General features: G+C 36.7%; 1 protein-coding gene across 1 annotated transcript; it reads left to right on the forward strand.

The window, feature by feature from the left end:
• The first annotated feature begins 2256 nt into the window (after nt 1–2256).
• On the forward strand, nt 2257–18777 carry LOC134542249 (uncharacterized protein CG3556-like). The gene is made up of 4 exons (XM_063386351.1): nt 2257–2379; nt 8470–8629; nt 13073–13227; nt 18309–18777. Exons 1-4 carry the CDS (start codon nt 2307–2309, stop codon nt 18446–18448), a joined length of 528 nt encoding a protein of 175 aa, XP_063242421.1. The 5' UTR covers nt 2257–2306; the 3' UTR covers nt 18449–18777.
• The last annotated feature ends 332 nt before the right edge of the window (nt 18778–19109 follow it).

A 19109-nucleotide genomic window follows, 5' to 3' on the forward strand; every position in this document is an offset into this window, starting at 1 on the left:
AGTCGATGAGACAGTACCCAGAGTCGACGAGGCGGTCCGTGCAGCGTTAAAGACGTTGCTTACGAAAATTCTTAATGCCTTAACCTAATATGTATCTGTGTAATTTTTAAAATAAATTGGTGAATTTTGAACTAAATGTGTTTTGTTTTTCTCGAATTTTTAAGCCACATGCATTTTAGTCCATTAAACAATAACTAAACAAAAATTTGTTTATTTGACTTACGTAGTATACCGGCAACCGTGAGTAGCTGTGAGTAGCTATATAATTGACTCCTAGCCGGCGGAGCCCTCAGAGGTTCAACAGCACAAGATTTTGGTAATACTTTAGGGTAATATATATTGGGGGATTCAGGCGCTGGTGCCGATGCTTGGATTGTAACGTCACAGTGGCCATCTTGGATGACCTTATCCTTTGACCTTGACATTAAACTTGAACTTTGACCTTGAATTTTTACCTTGAATTTTATCTTGGTCTTGAAATTTGACGTTAAACTTGAACTTTGACCTTGACCTTTGATCTTGAACTTTGATCTTGAATTGACGTTTTTATATTGACATCAAGCATCCCACTCCACAAATGTTTCAATTTTCGTTACGGTTGCCATCTCGAATTCTAATGACATGTCCAACATCTTGGCTCTGATGTCACAGAAACCTTTTTAGATTCTGACAACACAGCCGCCATCTTGTTGTTCGCTGGAAGCCACCATATTGGATGAAAACACGGCCGCCATATTGGTTTTTTGGTCTGCGGGAGGCCGCCATCTTGGATACCATCTTTGTTTCTGCTGTTTGTTCCTAGAGAGCAAGAGCATCGCTCTGTCTCATGCATTTAAGGTCGATGTTTCATTACCGGCCAATGTTTTGTAGTCCTTATCGACACAATAAATTTATATTTTTATACAAAATACAATGGAACCGAGGTGTTTCGAACTATGACAGCTCGGACCTCTGAGTTGAAAAACATACAACTTTGACTGCAAGGCTATCGAAACATTTATAAGACGGATAATTAAGTAAGATATATAAACGATAACACACATTCGGACTTGTAATTTTTTAATTTGAAGGAATAATATCTTCACCTGCTAGAGGATGATGTCATATTTATTTACAATACTTGATACCATGAGCGCTCATTAACATACATCACCTTTTAAAGAGCGCTGCCGCCATCTTGTTTTCAGAAAACACAGGAATACTTCTTAAATGAAATACAAATCTGTTATTTAAATTATATCAGGAACACTAACGATAGTATTGAATATAAAACAACACAATAAATCATTGATTAAACCACGTAGCAAGTGGGGAGGGCAATAGTCTCGGTTGTTACAAACTCAGTAACAACCCAAGCTAAGTGAAACTTCTTTGGAAATTCAAACCTCGAAACTTAAGTATATCGTAAGAGGTAAAATGACACAGAGAGCTAGAGTAAGTAAGAGAGAGAGAAAGAAAGAGAGAGAGAAAGAAAGAAAGAGAGACAGAAAGAGAAAGAGAGAGAGAGAGAGAGAGAAAGAGAGAGAGAAAGAGAGAGAAAAAAAGAAAAGAGACAATTTTTTAAATACATTTATTCACAGTTGAAATAATCACACCATAAATAAAAAATGTGAATGTTAATGTTTCTTCAAACAATTCTGCTATTTAGAACAAGCCAAATCTCTGAACGAAATATAAAATTCATTACAGGTAGCACTAGTTATGCGTGAAATCTAATGTCTCAACAGCGCTCTCTACGTTCCTGGTTAGACAAGGAGTAATGCGAGCGCTATGGTAGCAAATTTAAATATCAAGGCATTCACAGCTGTCTGTATAGAATACCTTTATCTATTTTTGAAACAAGCTCATGCGCACGCTCTCTTATTCTTTCTTTCATCCATCTCTTTCGGTTTAGAATTTTTTTTTGTAAGGGGGAACGAATCATCACACAAAGAGGAGAACGAAAATGAGCCCAGCAATGTATATAGCATAGTGCTCTCTTTATATGTATATCTTTGGCCAAGTACGTAATCTCTGTTCGTTTTCGCGTCAGAAACGTTTCGCTACAATGTTTCACGAAAACGTTTGATTAAATTCCGGCTTTGAGATTTCACTCCCATCGCGCCCAAAAAAAAAAAAAAAGGCTTCACTTAAAAAAAAAAAATGACATAGAAGTCCGGTCTAGAGGCAAACGTTTCTTGACGGGATCGAGTGCGTCTCGGTGACGTCATCGGGAAGATCCCGCCGGAGATAACGCGCAATCTGCGCGAGGCGGGGGCGGCCACTCGCAGACGGCGGCGCCTGCTGTCCGGAGGTTCATCGCAGACATGACCTGCGAGATGTGGGCAGCACTGCTGCCGTGGGCCGGCATCCTGTGCCACGCCAGGCACCACCACGAAGGTGAGGTAGCAGCCTGCGTCTCGCTTGTCCATCCCGACCTCTCTAGTCTGTGTCGGCGGGGCGGGACGGCAGGTGCTTCTAGCGCGGCGTCTCCTATCTGAACTGGCGCGCAATCTTATCGTCACGCATAGGGCATCTACAGCATGTCCATAAAAGAATGTCCCAGTTACAACGGTATATAGTTATATATATATATATATATATATATATATATATATATATATATATATATAACAAATATATGATTTTTTTTTAAACAATTGAAACGATTAAATAAGTTATGAAAACTTGTTATACGTACGTTGCAATTAAAAAAAATCTAATTAATAATGTTCAATGATGCCATGTCGTATTATTTTTAATGGATTGTCTTATAGTATGTTCAAAATAAGTTTTAAAAATACGACGTAATATAGTATGACTCTACGGGTAGAATGTGTTCTTAAATATTTGCTTGTAACCGCAAATGTTGTTTTTATCCATTAAAACTTAAGGTAAACTAACCTGGTTCATAACTTGTACCTTTTGTTATACGACACACATCCAAACTAAGTCCAATTCTTCCCACACTTCAGTTAACATGTGTTTCAACTCTTGTAAAATCATTGGGTAGCGGCGGAACATAGAACAAGATCCTTTATAAAGCCTCCAAAGGAAAAAAAAAAAGAAATCGCATGGCATTACTTATGTCAGGTGAACGTGAAGAACAGAGAAAAAGAGCTCTGTCGTCTCGACCATTACGACTAATCCGGTACCATGGCACCTGCAATGCGATGTAAATAGAAATACTTTCTGTATGGGAAGTCTGTTGCTTCTGATTTTCTCGTCGTGCTAATGTCACGGATGTGTTGAACGTGATTGGTTGGAAAAATATTTAATTCGCGTTGTATCCATCGTATCGCGCCCGAAGCACTTTTGTGGTTCCATAACACAGGGCAGTTTCGTAGTCACTTGGATGATGGATTTTGGAAGAGACTAGCGAAAACCTTTGTGTTTACCGTGAGAGTGTGTGGTGCAGTAATGTGGACGTCAACACGAAATGAGGCAAGAAGAACGAAAGCTTGTAAAATATGGTATTTAGGGGGGAAAATGGAATGTTAAAAATAAATAGAAAAAAAAAGTTAGAAATGAGTACCTACGTGCTGGAAAGAGTAGCTGAATAAAGGCAATTGTTTAAAAAAAAGTTAAACAAAAAACTGGGTAGTGTAATAAATTTATATGAATAAAGTACAATAATTACACAGAAAATAATGATTTATAGAAAATGCCTTTGAAATAAAAGGTAATAACTAATATACGTCAAAATAATGGAATCGTATGTTGCCACAAATTGGATGGTAAAAAATTGGAACCAGAGATTTTTTGTTTTTTAATTTACGAAAGAACTGGTCCCGATGCAAACACCACTGACCATAAATATATTGTAGTATCAAACCAGTTTGAAAACTCAAGAAGCAACTCATCTAAGTGTAGCGGATTAATTTTTGATCATCTGTTTGTGGAATGAGCGTTTGAAAGGTGTTCTCTAAATCGAGCACACCAGATTTATCTGGTTATCTGAAACGAGACTGTCACAACTTATTGGCAGCTTTTGATTTGCTGAACAATTAATTTTTTATTTCTTATCTTTGTAATGAAGTGGACATGTGCGTAGTTTGATAATCACTCGAAGTACACGGTAGATCACGTAGGAACCAGTATCAACATAATAAACTCTAAAACAATGGTGAAATTTCTAATATACTAGGTTTTTTTTATAGACCTACGAACATTTATTTTGAAGAAAAAAATAATGTAAGTCTTTTGAACAGTTGGAACGTAGTGGGATAACACTAAATATAACATGTTTCATATTAAGAAGTTTTTAATTCTTATATAATTAGTTGATTTTTCTAAAAATAGTTTTATAATGTGAATTTCTAGTAGCCATTAAATCCTTTAATATTGGTTAAAAACGTATTTTTGGACTTACTAACAAATTAATGCAAGTATTTCCATCTCATGTTAATTTAAATTTAAGGTATTGATACACCAGAAACAAATGGTAAAGAAAAAAGAATAAGTTGGAAACTGAAAGTATTACCTATGTTTATTTAGCAGAGGCCAAAAACATTAGCTATGTAATTCAAATGAATGAAACAAATTACTCCTTTTATAGCATTATTTTAAAATGGTTCAAAAAAATCTCGCCAGGCAATTTTGCACAACCATGAGTGATACGAAAACACTAATCTTAAAAAGACCGAATGAACATAAATCCATTAAATGAGCTTTTGACTCTGAAGGCAAACATAGAATCATGGCTATATGCTTAGTGGCATACGTTACTGTAAAGCTCTGTTTCAAATGTTCTATTATTACATTATTTTCAGGAAAATAAAAAATGACAACTAATTAGAAATAAGTATATAATGTTACGAACGCGAGCAAGGTTGCGTCACGCGCAGGTGCAGAGCTAGCTGGGCTGACATCACATGCAGCCGTGACATGAGATGTTCCACGCGCACCTGGGTCGTCGCTTCCCCTCCCTCCAGCCCTCAGCTCCCCACGCGACGCTGTTAGTTTGACATCCGAAACCTGACAGCTAAGGAGTTACGCGAGCTGCCGACACGTGTTTCGAGAGATTTCTGCCGTCGGGTCGGCGCGGAATGACGCGACTGGCCCCAGCCGCGCTCGGGAGTTCTGGAAGGTGTCTCGGCGGAGTTCCAAGCGAAGTGCCGGGCGAGGCGTCGAGTGGGATCTCGGCGAAGGGAAGTGCGACGGCGGTGGCGGAGTGCGGCGATGGAGTCCCGCGGTGGAGACCCATGAGGGGTGCTGCGGTGAGAGTTGCGCCAGAGGTGCGGCCCAGCGAGGTGTGCGGTGTGTAAAAACGAGTGACTGAGGAAGCAACATTTTTAAGTACAATTGATTAATTGTAATTTTTAGATTATTTGCTAGTAATATAAATAGTGACAATAAATAAAACTGTGTGTGTTATAGAATCTTTAATTGGGCTATCCTTTACGAACCCTGTAAATCGTAACAATATTTATCTACAGGCAAAATATATTAGCTATATAACTTGTGTATTCATATTAAATGTGCCCAAAAGTTTGCAAAACTCAACTAACTTGGGTTGGTTTGCAGGAACTTACCCTCTGCGCAAGTTACTGGTCACAGGAGACATCGAAGCAAGTGATTTATGGTCTAGTCTTGTCCACATTCTCAGCTCCTGCCACCTGTACTGAAACCCCATTATTCAAGTGATCCTTGGATCTTGTCACTCCCGATCTTAGCCTGTACGGTGGCTCCCTCTCAAGCAAGTCAAAGCAATAATATCTTCCAGACAAATATAATTAACCACCTCTTCTTCAATACGGCTAAAGCGTTTGACTTTTATGAGCCCGCCCACAACGTGTTTTGACTCGTTTTAACGCGACTGATGTCCATACTTTTCTCCAGAACTGCTGCACATTTTACATAAACTTAACACAAACTAAAATTAGCTCACATTTCAGTTGACAGAGAAAAGTTGCTCTCAAGATATTACACATAATATTAGCATTGCATTTTTTACCCTTCAGCATGGTGAAACAATGATTTTACAGTTTTACTAATCGAATAGGCACAAAACCATTATAGTTTCCTACATTGAAGATTTCTGAACACATAACACTCGTACAATTTTATTCCACCAGAGTAATTTCCCAAAACCTGCACACCACATGATAATACTGTTTGCTTTGGTCAGTTTTTCAATTTGTTTCAAATTCACCAGTGAGCAACACCAAGACAAATCCATCCGTATATCGGGGACCCATCCCACTGACTCCCCTTCCACGAAGTCCACCTGAGTTCATCCGCACTGCAGGAAGTGATTGTTGGCTTCACCGACACGTAATGCAAACATTTCGTGTTGCGGAGATATCAGGCCCCTAGATTCTGAGGTAACATGGCGTGTAAACATGTTGGCCGTTTTTGTACACGCTCTCATCCGCGGGGAGTGAAGATACCGCCAATTCATTACCTGTTTTGCGGCAACGAAAGTTAATAACGTTAATCACAAGGCGATTCATCAAATAGCAGTCAACGAAAAATCAAATCAGGCACTTATTATGGAAAGTGTGAATGATTACCAGTGGATGAGGGATATGAGAAATCAATTTCCTCATATTTTAGTTCTTAAGTGTTTTTTTTTATTACAGTCCTGAAAGGTGAACATTAATTATAAAAGTAGTTTAATTGCATATTAATATGAGGGCAGGAAAAAACTTCTAGTGACTTATACTTACATAGGGCGATGCACTTTTCGCGAAAAGATTTCCATATCAGCTGTGTGTTAAAACTGTGTAGCATTGCTGTGTTTCGTCGTTGGTTGCGCATATTTCAGGTGCATGTATACTGTCAGCACACCAATCTTAGCTATCCAGTGTGGAAGCAAGAGCGTCCTGAATGGCCCGGCCAATCTTGCAGACGGCCGTCAATCACAAGGGAACTATCTCTAGCGTGGGCAAACATCATTGCAGTCTAATGAGCGATCAGTTTATTTCGGGAAATCTCTATGCCCCTACTTATGCATTCCCAAGGCAAAACAATTTGTCTTTTTATGGTTTTACGAAAATGTATTTCTTTATTACTGTAGTTCTGGTATACCATTAGAACAAAGAGCGGTCATTCCCTCCAGGCCAAACCGAAGACAATTTTTGCTCTCACGAGGTGCTATCAGTAATAGAAATGAATTTTGAGAGCCATTTATCGTATGAAACATTTTGAGAGTCGGTTATCACTGAAGATACGTGTGATAGCCTCTAGATATTCTCACGGTACGGGTTGTGTGAAAAGCCGTTCCTTCGATTTACAGTGCTAGCTGAAGGTTTGCTTCATTCGTTAGCCCACACCGTATGTTCCAAATTATTGTGTATGTCGCCTATCCTCCCTAAAAATAATTTGCTCAGACAATCTTTATCGAAGTATATTTTTGGTACTGAAACTTGATCAGGAAAAAAACATTTTTTTCCAAGTCTACTCACGGAAATAACTGACTTGGGCTTAATTTTATTGGGTGGTATAATCCTGCCTTTTTGATGTCTTACACCATGTTCTACTAATTTTCATATTTAATAGCTAAAGCAGGCATTTTTCGCGAAACAAAAATTCTGAACGCAACATTTGACTGCAACATGGCCTGTCCGCACCAACGATTTCTTCATTGTTATTGGCGGCCGTCTGCGAGAGAAGTCGTTGCCTTACTTATTTGACCGAGCCACTCAGGACGCGTTTACTTCTGCGCTGAATTACTGTGACTTGTTTTGAACAATCAACATGTACCTGAAAGAAATTCACCCAGTCACGAAACACACGAGATTTTTATTTTTATTTTCAGCTCTAGTCTCGGAATATTTTCCCGAAATTTGCATGCCCCTATCAATGAATATAAATTGAGCTGTATACAGTCGGCCCATAAATAATTTCCCAGTTATAAATTTTACAGTATCAATTAAGAGCGTTGCAGTGTTGGTTCAAGATCACAAAGAGTAACTCAAAAAGTTGTTTTCTCGCTTGCAGCGCCACCTACGAACAATGGCGTCTCATGAGCGTAGTTTCCCCAATTAGTAAACTTTATTTGGCAACAAGATGGAGCCCGTCCCCCATTGGAATCCCTTTGTGCGAGAGTGGTTGAACGTCGAAGTTCCTGACCGTTGGATTGGTCGTAATGGGCGAGACGACATAGTTCTTTTTTTCGCTGGACTTCACGTTCACCTGACATAACGCCTTGCGATTTGTTTTCTCATATTTTGGGGCTTCATAGAAGATCTCGTCAAATGATATGCCAAGAGTTGAGACACAGAATTGAATTGAGAGGCTATTGCTTCCGTTATTCCGGACATGTTAACCAAAGAAGAATTTATTGGACTTTAGGGCTGGATGTGTGCCGTGTAACTGAAGGTGCACATATTGAACTAGGTTCGTTGCAAAAAAAAAAGTGTAAATCAGACCATTGAAGCTGGGACGTTCTACTTATGGACGCTCTTGGTTCGTTGTGATAAGCTGGTTGATGAGTTTGTTCAGGAAGGGTGGGTCCACGGTCTTGACGTGCTCTCTCTCGCCCAGCATCCTGGGGCGGCGGTCCGCCGGCGCACGTCCACTACGACGTGTGGGACGGCGACGAGGCGGCGCTGGAGATGTGCGGCGACATGGGGCTCGCCGTCCCGGTCAACTCCAGCTTCTACGACGTGATGCTCCACGCCGCGAGGGTCGACAGGCACTACCGGTGAGTGAGCGTCCTCGCCTGCCGGGCTGGTAGCGCACCGTCTGCGCTCTTTACCGTCTCGCGCGCGTCCAAGTTCATCCCTTCGTCCTGTGTGACTGATCCCGTGCTGCGCGACGCCCGCCGTCTCAGGGCCGGTTGCACCAATAACTGTTCGGATCCGAGATCGTAAGATCTTTGTTTCAGTGTTTGTCTCAAGTCGAATCTGAGATCCAGTGTATGTGTGTTGAACCAAAGTGAACTTACGAGCTCAGACATTCGATCTCACGATCTAGGTTTAGGTTGGTAAAGATCGATTGTAAAATGAAAGCAAATTTTCTATTGGCTACTGAATTCCGTCTAGTCACAGAGAAATTTCTTTAGCATGTTTGAAGTTCTTGCTGTAAATGTTGGCATCGTGATATTTACATACAAGCCTATTTGTTTATTGATTACAAACTTGTGGTCAGTTGTGAATTGACTGGGGTACACGCGGGTACACATGACGATGGAAAATAAAATTTCAGTTCCTAAAAATGGTTTTTTCTCTGAAAAAGAAAAAAAAAATCATCCTTTTAGATTTGTTGCAAGAAAGACGATATTTTAGAGTGTAAGAGAACTGATGGCGTGTTTTGTAAGCAGAAGGAAGAATCTTGGCAATAATTGGCATCAATTTTTAAATAACATTATGATGACAAATACCGTACTTCGGGCATACCTAAAAATATATCGGCCTAAATTTCCTGTAAACTATTGTAGCCCATCAAAATATCAATTGTAAACAAAGCAGTATCTATGCGAACACGACTACAAAACACAACAAACCAACGAAAAATACACAACATCTCGGATCCAACTGCTATGAACCATCAGTTTCGGTGGTTCAAACAGAGGTTCACCTCAATTCTCTGTCAGAAGGTGAACTCGAATGGTGCAATCCGTTTGTGTGTCGATCATGGTTCATTAATTACCTCGTATGATCTCGGATCGACCAGCGATCTTCAATGGTGCAACCGGCCCTTAATCTAGTACGTCGACAGATGCTGAACACACCAAAAAAAAGTACCACGATAACAAACCAATTATGTTAGGTCTTGTGGATCATAACTCTATGTTATATGATAAGTTTTCTCTTGAGTCCAGAATCAGTCGACGTACTAAACTAAAACAGCAAGCACCATGTACTACAGGATCAATGTGTGCAGGATCATGCCATCAGGATCAAGGGATTAACTTAGACACTTGGTACGGAACATTTCCCAAAATTTTCATCTAAAATATACGAATAACGCAGGTTTTAAATTGTCCAGGGATCATCGTAAATTTGACAGCTGTCTTTCATAAGTTCACGGGTACTTTGTACATGAATCAACAATAATAATCATAATATATAAACAAAATATTCAAACACTTATTTGAGTCTATAGCGAAAAACCTTTTTTTTCTATCACATGTGTGTTTACTTTGTTTATAAAGAAACACAGAACTCCGAAGTCTGAATATGGCGGAGTTTTTATTAGAATACAGTAATCTCAGTTTACATGAGAACTCTTCGTTTCTTTCCAGGATAATTCTTCGTTGTAAAGTCCGTAAATTTACTGTAATTTCTAACAGTTTAGTTAAATTGAAATTTTGGATCAACAGACAGCACATATTTTCTCCAACGATAACGATATCTATCCTGACAGTTGTACAGTGGTAGAAAATATGCGCTTAAGGGCGATTTGCCTCGCCATATTGCAATTTAAAATATATTGATACCGCTTGCAATAAAGCTTCCGTGCTAAGTGTTTTGAGTCAACATGGAATTTGACTTAGCTTTGGCTACTTTTTAACTGGTGGGATTACCATGAGAGCCTACAGTCTAGAGCTAGTTAGTAAATATGTGGTTGCAACAGAGTATAGAAGGTCTTGAACATATGATTTAGACTTGATATGCTAAAAACTGCTAGTTCAACATTAAAAACAGCAAATAGATGGAAAAATTCCAGATGACAGGGCCTATCCCCATTAAAAGTCGAGAGAAATCACTAATTAAAACAATAATAACTAAAATAAATTTATGGTAAGTAACTAAGAAAATCACAATATTGTATAAGAATTTTTTGTAAGAGAGACAGCTTTTACTTAAAAAATAAAGGTAATTAATTTTTTTGCATATTCTGTGTTCCCCCCAAAAAAGCTATGATTAAAGTGAGACACAAACCATAATTACAATTCAATCAAATTTAATAACATTAAATTAAGAACCTTAAATAAACCAGAAATGTGAAATGCTCCTCATCTGTTAGCGACCTAAGTACTCAAGTTTTATTCATTCGAGAGAAGACACAATATTGAATGGCCTGAAGGTGATTTGACCGTTCAGTAGCTGTTGGTTTGTTATTGGTTTAGACAAACGTAAAATATGTCAAAACTATGGCCCAGTTAAATACAAATATAATTTTAAATTAAAAAAATAATGTTGTAGCTTATTAAAAAAAAGTAATACATTTTCAATTAAATGTGCAGAAAGAATAAGCTTGAATTTCATATTAGCGTAACGAATTTCTCAATGAGATATCCAGTTACAACTGAATAAAGTAAAGTCTACGATTGAGTACTTATTAATAATCAGTGCAGATAAGTATTTCCAATAAAAATTGACTATGTAAACAAAAGTAATGGTTTATTATTGTCGATAACTGTCGATATTACACCATTACACTCGTGTACACAGAGTCAGTTTTTCAAGGACGGACTAGTGCCTGCTCTTAAGTGCCCAATCGTAAAAACTATTTTAAGTTTGTGTTAAAAGACAAATAATTGCTACCAAAAAATGCAAGATTAATACCAAAATAAGACTAACGTAGATAATATACAGTTGGTAAGAATTAACATTTTCTTTAAATACTACCTTTGATAAAGAGTTTGATTTAATTTTTAAAAAATCTGACCGAATCTTTAAATACTCGCCAGTGATGTAAAAACATCTAATCTCTGTACCGAGCAAATTAATGTGTTCTCATGTTGTTCATGTTGCGAATATACTTATAATACGAGACTCGGGCACAAAATTTAACGTAGGATACAAAAAAATTCCGAGCTTGATAAATGTACTGATAAATAAAATATTCACTTTTCAAACACCAAAATTTAACAATGCTGATCAAATTCTTTCTGCACCCACCGCTGGTAATCGCTGTCTGAATCGTAAACATTGCTTACCACCAATAAAAGCAGATAGCAGCTAAGTATGAGCAAAATGGTTCTTTTTCAATACCGTTTACGGTTCCGATGGACTAACTGGTTATTTAGATGGTTAACTTAATCAGTTATTCAGCATGAAGGTCAGTTTCAATCATTCAATATTCCAATTGCAAAGAGCTACTAATAATCAATACAACAATCAAAATTATGGCGTAACTTTAACAATGGAATTTTAATTTTCCTTTTTTTTTCATCCAAAAGAAAATAATATTTTGTCGTGGTTGCAAATGTAATAATGTGTAATTTGATCCACGCACCTTATTTATTTGTATAATTACGAATTAATTTTAACTGACTGAATGAATGGCACATTTTATATAATTTAGCTCATATTCCGCTTACCTCCGATGTGCAGACGCCCTAGCATACCTATTATTAAAATACTGCCCATCCAGTTAAAATTCACTTAACAGTTTATACTATAAAGTTTACGCACACGAAAGAGATTATACTTCTGTGGCATTACTAAAAAAAGTAACCTGAAACCTTTTAAAACATATATTGTAACATTAAGTAGGCCTACATGTTTGTATATCTGGTTTTGCTTAAACGACTAAACTTCTTCCCACTTACAATCTATGACCTTATTGAGCTGATTAAACAATATTATTATAAAATATTAATATATTAGGTTATTCCATTTTTTAAAAAAAATCCAGTGACGATGTTTGAAATCCGTCCCTCAAGTTTAACAAGCTCGCGCTCTACTGCTGTCCTATTAAGATAACTGAAAATATAGCAGGACTTTATGTAAATCTTCTTAGGTATTTTAAAACTTGAAATTACTTTTTACCATTACTATTTTAGTTTACTAGGATAGTTTCAGTATCATTAAGTTTCATATGGTACACCGGTACGTTTCACACGTACCCTAATGTTTACGAAAGTAACTACGTACGGGTTTATGATGCTACACGTGGGTCCGCCACCTTTGTGCCACATTTCTGTTCATCGAATTCCGCTCCATTTTCACGTTATTTCTCCTACCAAATGCAGTTTACCAAGAGCTAATGTTTGCACGTAAAATAACCAAAAATTCCAATGTGTAATTTTTTGTTGTTAGAAATAAAAATTTTCCATTGTGAAAGCAATGCAGTTTTTGGTATTTTACTATTCTGGGAGTTGAGAAAAGAATGGATAAAAATATGAAAATACCATAAAGTTAATGCTTTCGGCGATGTCGTGCCTAATAAGGTGATGAATTTTTGTTTCCCGCAGTTTTAAAGCGGACGTGATGCACGGCCAACACTACATCACCAGCATCGGGGGAAAGCAGTATGACCGGAAGAATGGCTTCTTTTGGATGATTTACAGGCTTAAGAATCCACCCAACCCTCTGAAGCCACCCACGGATGAACAACTCACTCCTAAAGGTGACCGATTGCTATCACTCTCGAAATAGTCCAGCTGCGGTGGTAACAATACCCAACGAATAGGAACAAGATTTAATAGTTTTATTTTGAGGTTAATTTCGTTGTTTTTTAAACAGGAGATTTATGTGTTTTTGGTTTTATTTTTATAGAGTCTTTATTTAAAAAAAAGGAGTGAAACTATGTGAAACTAACATATTTCATAATAATTTTTCCACAATACAGTCTCTTTTTAACTGACACATAATGCGCTTGTACAAGTAATAAGCATGTATAGAAAATAAATATTCCGAAAAATAAAAAGGCAATTTTCAAGTTTTTAGAAAACTGCTGTCGTTAATGTGAAAACGTGTTCAGATGCAAGATAAAAAAAAACGTAGTATTAACTTTTTCTAATCCATTTACTTTATAAATTTTGGTACAAAATTCATGACAAATAAATTACATTCAATGAATTTACCATAGTAAAGAAAAAAAAAACAATAGTTTAATATGAGTAAAGTTTGGTCAAATTGCTGGTTAATTTCATGTTTGTAGTTACATTTCGACGCTAAATAGCGTACTAACTTGCATTTCGATGTTAGATATATGTTGTATTGACTTACCTCACTCAAAAGTCTAAAGAATTTAGCGAGGGTTATTAGAGCCACAGTAAAATATCGAGTTAAGCAAGTCAAACGTGACCAGTTACAATTTTACCGTAGGAAAAAGTCCCCCATTTGGAAGAAATTAATCACATGTTCCTATCAGAGGTCAGGGAAATATACGAATTGAGCATAATGTCAGAATATAGAAGAGGGGGGTGAAACCAAAAGGGGAAGGGAATTTTAGGATAGTACATGTACCAATATGGCGGCCTTTTTTTTTTACAAATGTATTAGGTATTGGAGATTAAATTGGAGAATAATATCAACTGATATCATTACATTTGTATTATAAAGATTCGTTTTGGAATTTTAATATATATAAAAATATTCTCCAGGAATATTTTGATATAATTTTCTTCCGAACAACTTAACTACAGTCGTTGAAATATCAGGCTAGAAAAGCTCATACAAATACGTATAAACAAACGTCCGCCATATTGGCATGATAAAATCCAAAATAAATAGTGAAAAAAAAACAGCTTCCTGTCTAACGGATAATGCTCCATCTGTATCATTTCCTAATGTCTTCTTCCTATTTGATGGCACACACATGTGGAGAGCGATGAAAAAAATATAAATATCATTGAAAGAGCTTTTTTTTTTAACTCTCACGTAAATTTTCCCGATCGTTACATAGACTCGTTTGGTTCTGAGTTGGACATACCTTTGCGACCTAAAACCCTAACTTAACCTTCCTTGGAGGGCCAATACAAGGGCGGCTCCAGGAATAATTCTCGAGAGGGGCTATCATACAAACAAGGATGCAGTTGCAAACAATAGTATTTAATAAAGTCAGAGTTTGGTCATAGAATAATGACAACAATTATGGTCTCAAATACTGAACTTTTGAACTTTCGAGAAACTTTTCATGAAAGTGTGATCGAATCTTTCAGTACTCGTCACTGATGTGTAAAACATAACTTCGATAATGAGTAAATTCATGTGTTCTCATGTTGCAAATACACTTAAAACTAGGGGCAGGAAATCTCCGCTAAAAAAATCTGAACGCCTACTAGACTGCAAGGTATACCCATACCAGCGGTTTCTTCCTTGTGATTGGCGACCGTCTGCGAGAGAAGTCGTTGCCTTGTTTGCACGAGCCACTAAGGACGAGTTTGCTTCCACACTGAATTATTGGATTGGTTGTTGTAAAATCGACATGCACCTCAAAGTAATTCACTCAATCACGAAACACAGACGATGCTACAGTGTTTTAACTTCCAGCTACTCTCTGGATCTTTTCGCGAAATTTTCATGGCCCTACTTATAACACGAAATTTGGTGACGGAATTTAACTTAGAATTATTTAAAATAATGCCGAGCGTGATAAATATACGCAAATTGTGTTTTCAACACATTTATGGACACGAATGGCACATAGTTTCCGCACCCGCCGCTAGAATTCACTGCTGGAGCAGCTACTCCGACTATTGATACAGTTGATTAGCAGTTCGAAATTTTTAACTATATAATGAAATGACTCCGATAAAAGCAAATATACTTGAAACAATATTAATCCTCAGATTTTAACTTATTTTCGATAAAATGTTTGATTAAAATACTGTATTTCTTGTAAAATTAATTTAAAGGTTAATAATATTAAGTTCCTTTGTGTTTGTGAACTTAGATTCGCTCCATCCGTCACATATGACAGTGCCGTTGTTGTTACATATTTTCCATTCCTTGATTTCTGTCACATTCACGAAATCACTTCCACCAAATGCCGTGTACTGAATGCTAAGATATAACACACCAAAAATTTCTTAAACCCATGAATTTAAGTACAGTAGAACTTCGATTGCCCGTGACCCGATTAACCGGGTTCTCAAATAAAAATTAAACATTTTGTTGGGGGGGGGGGGAACTATACCCACGAATCCACCAATTCCACGTACCTATGCATATAAAATTGTAAATATAATTCACATTTTTCATTGAAACTGCGTCTTTTAGGTCATTACAAATCATTTAATTCATAATTAATTTTAAAAAGTTAATGATTAATATCAGTGATACTTGTACTTTTCTTTTGTTTAGTAAATTACTTACGAAGTTTTGCTGTATTGTATAACCTAAATACATTTTAATTCGATTATACGCGATTTTCGCTTATAAGTGCTGATCGTCCCCCCTCCCAATTACTCCAGTTAATCAAGGTAAAATAAATATACCGTCATAAATCAACAGAACAATAAAATTGGACCAGTTCTTGCTTGCTGCCGCCTCCTTGGAGCCGCGTTTGGGCCAATATGTGTCCTGTTATCAGCAAAGTACGCTTTCAACTGCTCTTAATTTTATTATGTACATCTGAAACATATCACACCATGAGGAGATCAGAGATTTCGGAGCGTGGACATTACAGCAGAATAAGAAGCACAGTTTATTCTGCGGAAGAACCCAGTGGAATTGAGGTACATAGTTGGCAGGTATCCCGTCTGCGCGTCACTAATGTAGCGAGAACGTCGAACTCTAAATGGTTGGGTTGCAGCTACGGCCGTAAGTCAGAAAGAAAATGAAGCATCAAGGTCCATACAAAAGGGGTAGATCTATCTTACATTCAATACACAACACCACCGTTAGTCTTCCTTTTAAGAACCTAGCCGAAGCAAAACCTTTATTTTAACTCTTGCTCAAGGCATTCTTTTAGAACCTACCAAAGATCGCAATAGTTCTGGAAACTTGTTTTCATTAAGTATTTATTACGTATACTATTAAATACACTGTTTGATGGTAATTTTGATAAAAAAGTTGTAATCCAAAGTATGTATATAAGCTTTTACTGTGTCATCTATACTAATATTATAAAGCTGTAGAGTTTGTTTGTTTGTTTGAACGCGCTAATCTCAGGAACCACTGGTCCGATTTGAAAAATTCTTTCAGTGTTGGATAGTACATTTATCGAGGAAGGCTATAGGCTATATTATATTATCAATAACATTAGGGATCCTTACTAAAAGTCCAATTTAGAATCAAATGCGTTGGAGGGCGTTATATACAACCTGCAGTACACGTACGAAGTGTGTGTTGAGAATGCCGCAGGCGCATAGAAGTTTATTTCCTATTGCCTATTAACATTGTTGCCACGCACTAGATGCCTTATTATTAATTTTCCATACAAGTAAAAAACATCCATGTGATATTATCAACGAAGCAATCAGTACCCTCATAAGAGTACAATTAGTATTTAAATACTTTTTATCACTTTAAATCGCAAGCCTAAACTATTGTTTTTTTTACTCTCTCTGTGTTTAATTTGTTTTTTTATTGCCCTTTTTTTCAAAGTCCCGCTAATCCGAACTAATTGGGACCGAACCCTGTTCGGATTAGCGAAAATTCGGATTAGGCGGAATTTTCTTGTATAATGCCATTTATGGTCTTTATGAGGCGTGGGCTATTTAACATCTGATGTGTCAAATATTAAAGATCAGACACAGAACACACCTTTATTATTTAGCGTATTTAGCATAATATAAATACGTAAATATTTAAGTACTATGTACGTAATCATATTTTTTTCTTTTTAGTTGAAGGAGACATAGATAAATCATAATTTTCTTATGTACATATTAATAAACGTATGACATTACTTGAAAAAGAGCTTGTTTTTCTTTGCTTTTCAAGGTTCATAATTGTTATAAAAATATTTCTTTTTTCGTCCTAGCCCTGTTCGGATTAGGCGGATTTTCGGATTAGCGGGGTTCGGATTAGTGGGACTCTACTGTATATATTTTACAGACTTGAAACTTCAAAGTAATGTTCCTTATGTTACGCAGGATGAAATTTTCCGAAAACTAGATCCCATGGGTGGTTAAAACCAGGCAACAGTGGGTACTTTGTCTGCATGAGAACAGGATTTTGCATTGTTCATGCCTTCTGCGTCTCCATGGCAACGGGCATCGCGCGGCAGTGGCGTACCCACAAGGAGGGGCATGTATAATGAGCGGCGCAAGAGTGATCTGCCTGTAGACTGCCGTAGCGAAGTACGGGTACATCAGTTGTACGTTGCGTGCACGAGTCGGGAAACCATCGGTGCTATTCATTTTCTCTCCGGTACATTATACAGCATTGTAATAAATTTTCACTAAATTTTTTTTTATTTACCATTACTGTAAATGGGAGATGTGGCTTAATTTTTTTCCATTAGTATAGCCGCGCGAAGCCGGGTCAGGCAGCTAGTCCTTTATATATATAGTAACAATTTTTTTCTTTTGTAGTTTTTTTTGTATTTGTTTTGTAACGTGTCTAAGGATTTCTGTCGGAATAGTCACCGCAGCGCTATAAATTTGTTTTGTCAGTTATTTTAGTTTGTTATTTGTATTTGTTTTTGTATTTTTGTAGTGTCAGCCTGTTTTGTCTGTTTACTGGGACTAAATAAATAAGTAAATATATATGAATTACGTTAGATACTATTTTATAAATACTTTTTTTCTTCAACAGGTGTCGACAGGACTTATGTTTCGGACGGCGATTTTTTCCTCTTCTGGCTGAAGAAGGTCAATTGGGCTCAGATGAACAACGCTACAAGCCGGAGCGAGATAACCGGCCAGAATCATATTTTTGACATCCAAGCACCCTGAATCCGCACAGACTGTTAACATTCCAAAAGAAGGATCACGATTTACTATTAAAAAATATGGCTGCACAGATATAATAACTGAATACTTTTACAGGAAAATAAACACATACAGTTAATGTGTGGCTACCTACTTCTAACCTAAGTTAATAATAATTAGCATTGTGCGAATAAAAAAATAATTTTTTTGGTTCTGGGCCATTGTTTACTGAAGATGATAAGATATCTTAAAAAAATTAATTTTCCCTAACCTTATTCACAATTAATTAAACTAAAAATATTTCTGTGTAAAAAAAAACCTAATTTAGGCGGAAACAAACTGTGTTGCTTGAATAGCTAGTTTTTTTTTAATTATCAGTTTTTAGATTTATTTTAGCCCAAATCCTTCTTTGCAAATTGACCAATCATTTTCTTGACATAACTTTTAGATTAATTGGCTTTGGTTTCAAACTAATTTAAATTTCTGATAGTATTGAAAAGGACTGAGACTATGTTAAACCGCCAAATTCAAACCTAGCAATAACTTGAAGTTATATACTTCACTTAAAATGATTAACATTAGTTGTGAATTAAAATGGGCCAATACTGAGTATTTATAGTCCATCTATAATTTAATATAAACAATATTAATAATTCTTATAAACCAATGAAACTGCTATCTCTCA

The sequence above is a fragment of the Bacillus rossius genome (assembly GCF_032445375.1).
Source record: "Bacillus rossius redtenbacheri isolate Brsri chromosome 4 unlocalized genomic scaffold, Brsri_v3 Brsri_v3_scf4_2, whole genome shotgun sequence".
Lineage (NCBI taxonomy): Eukaryota > Metazoa > Arthropoda > Insecta > Phasmatodea > Bacillidae > Bacillus > Bacillus rossius.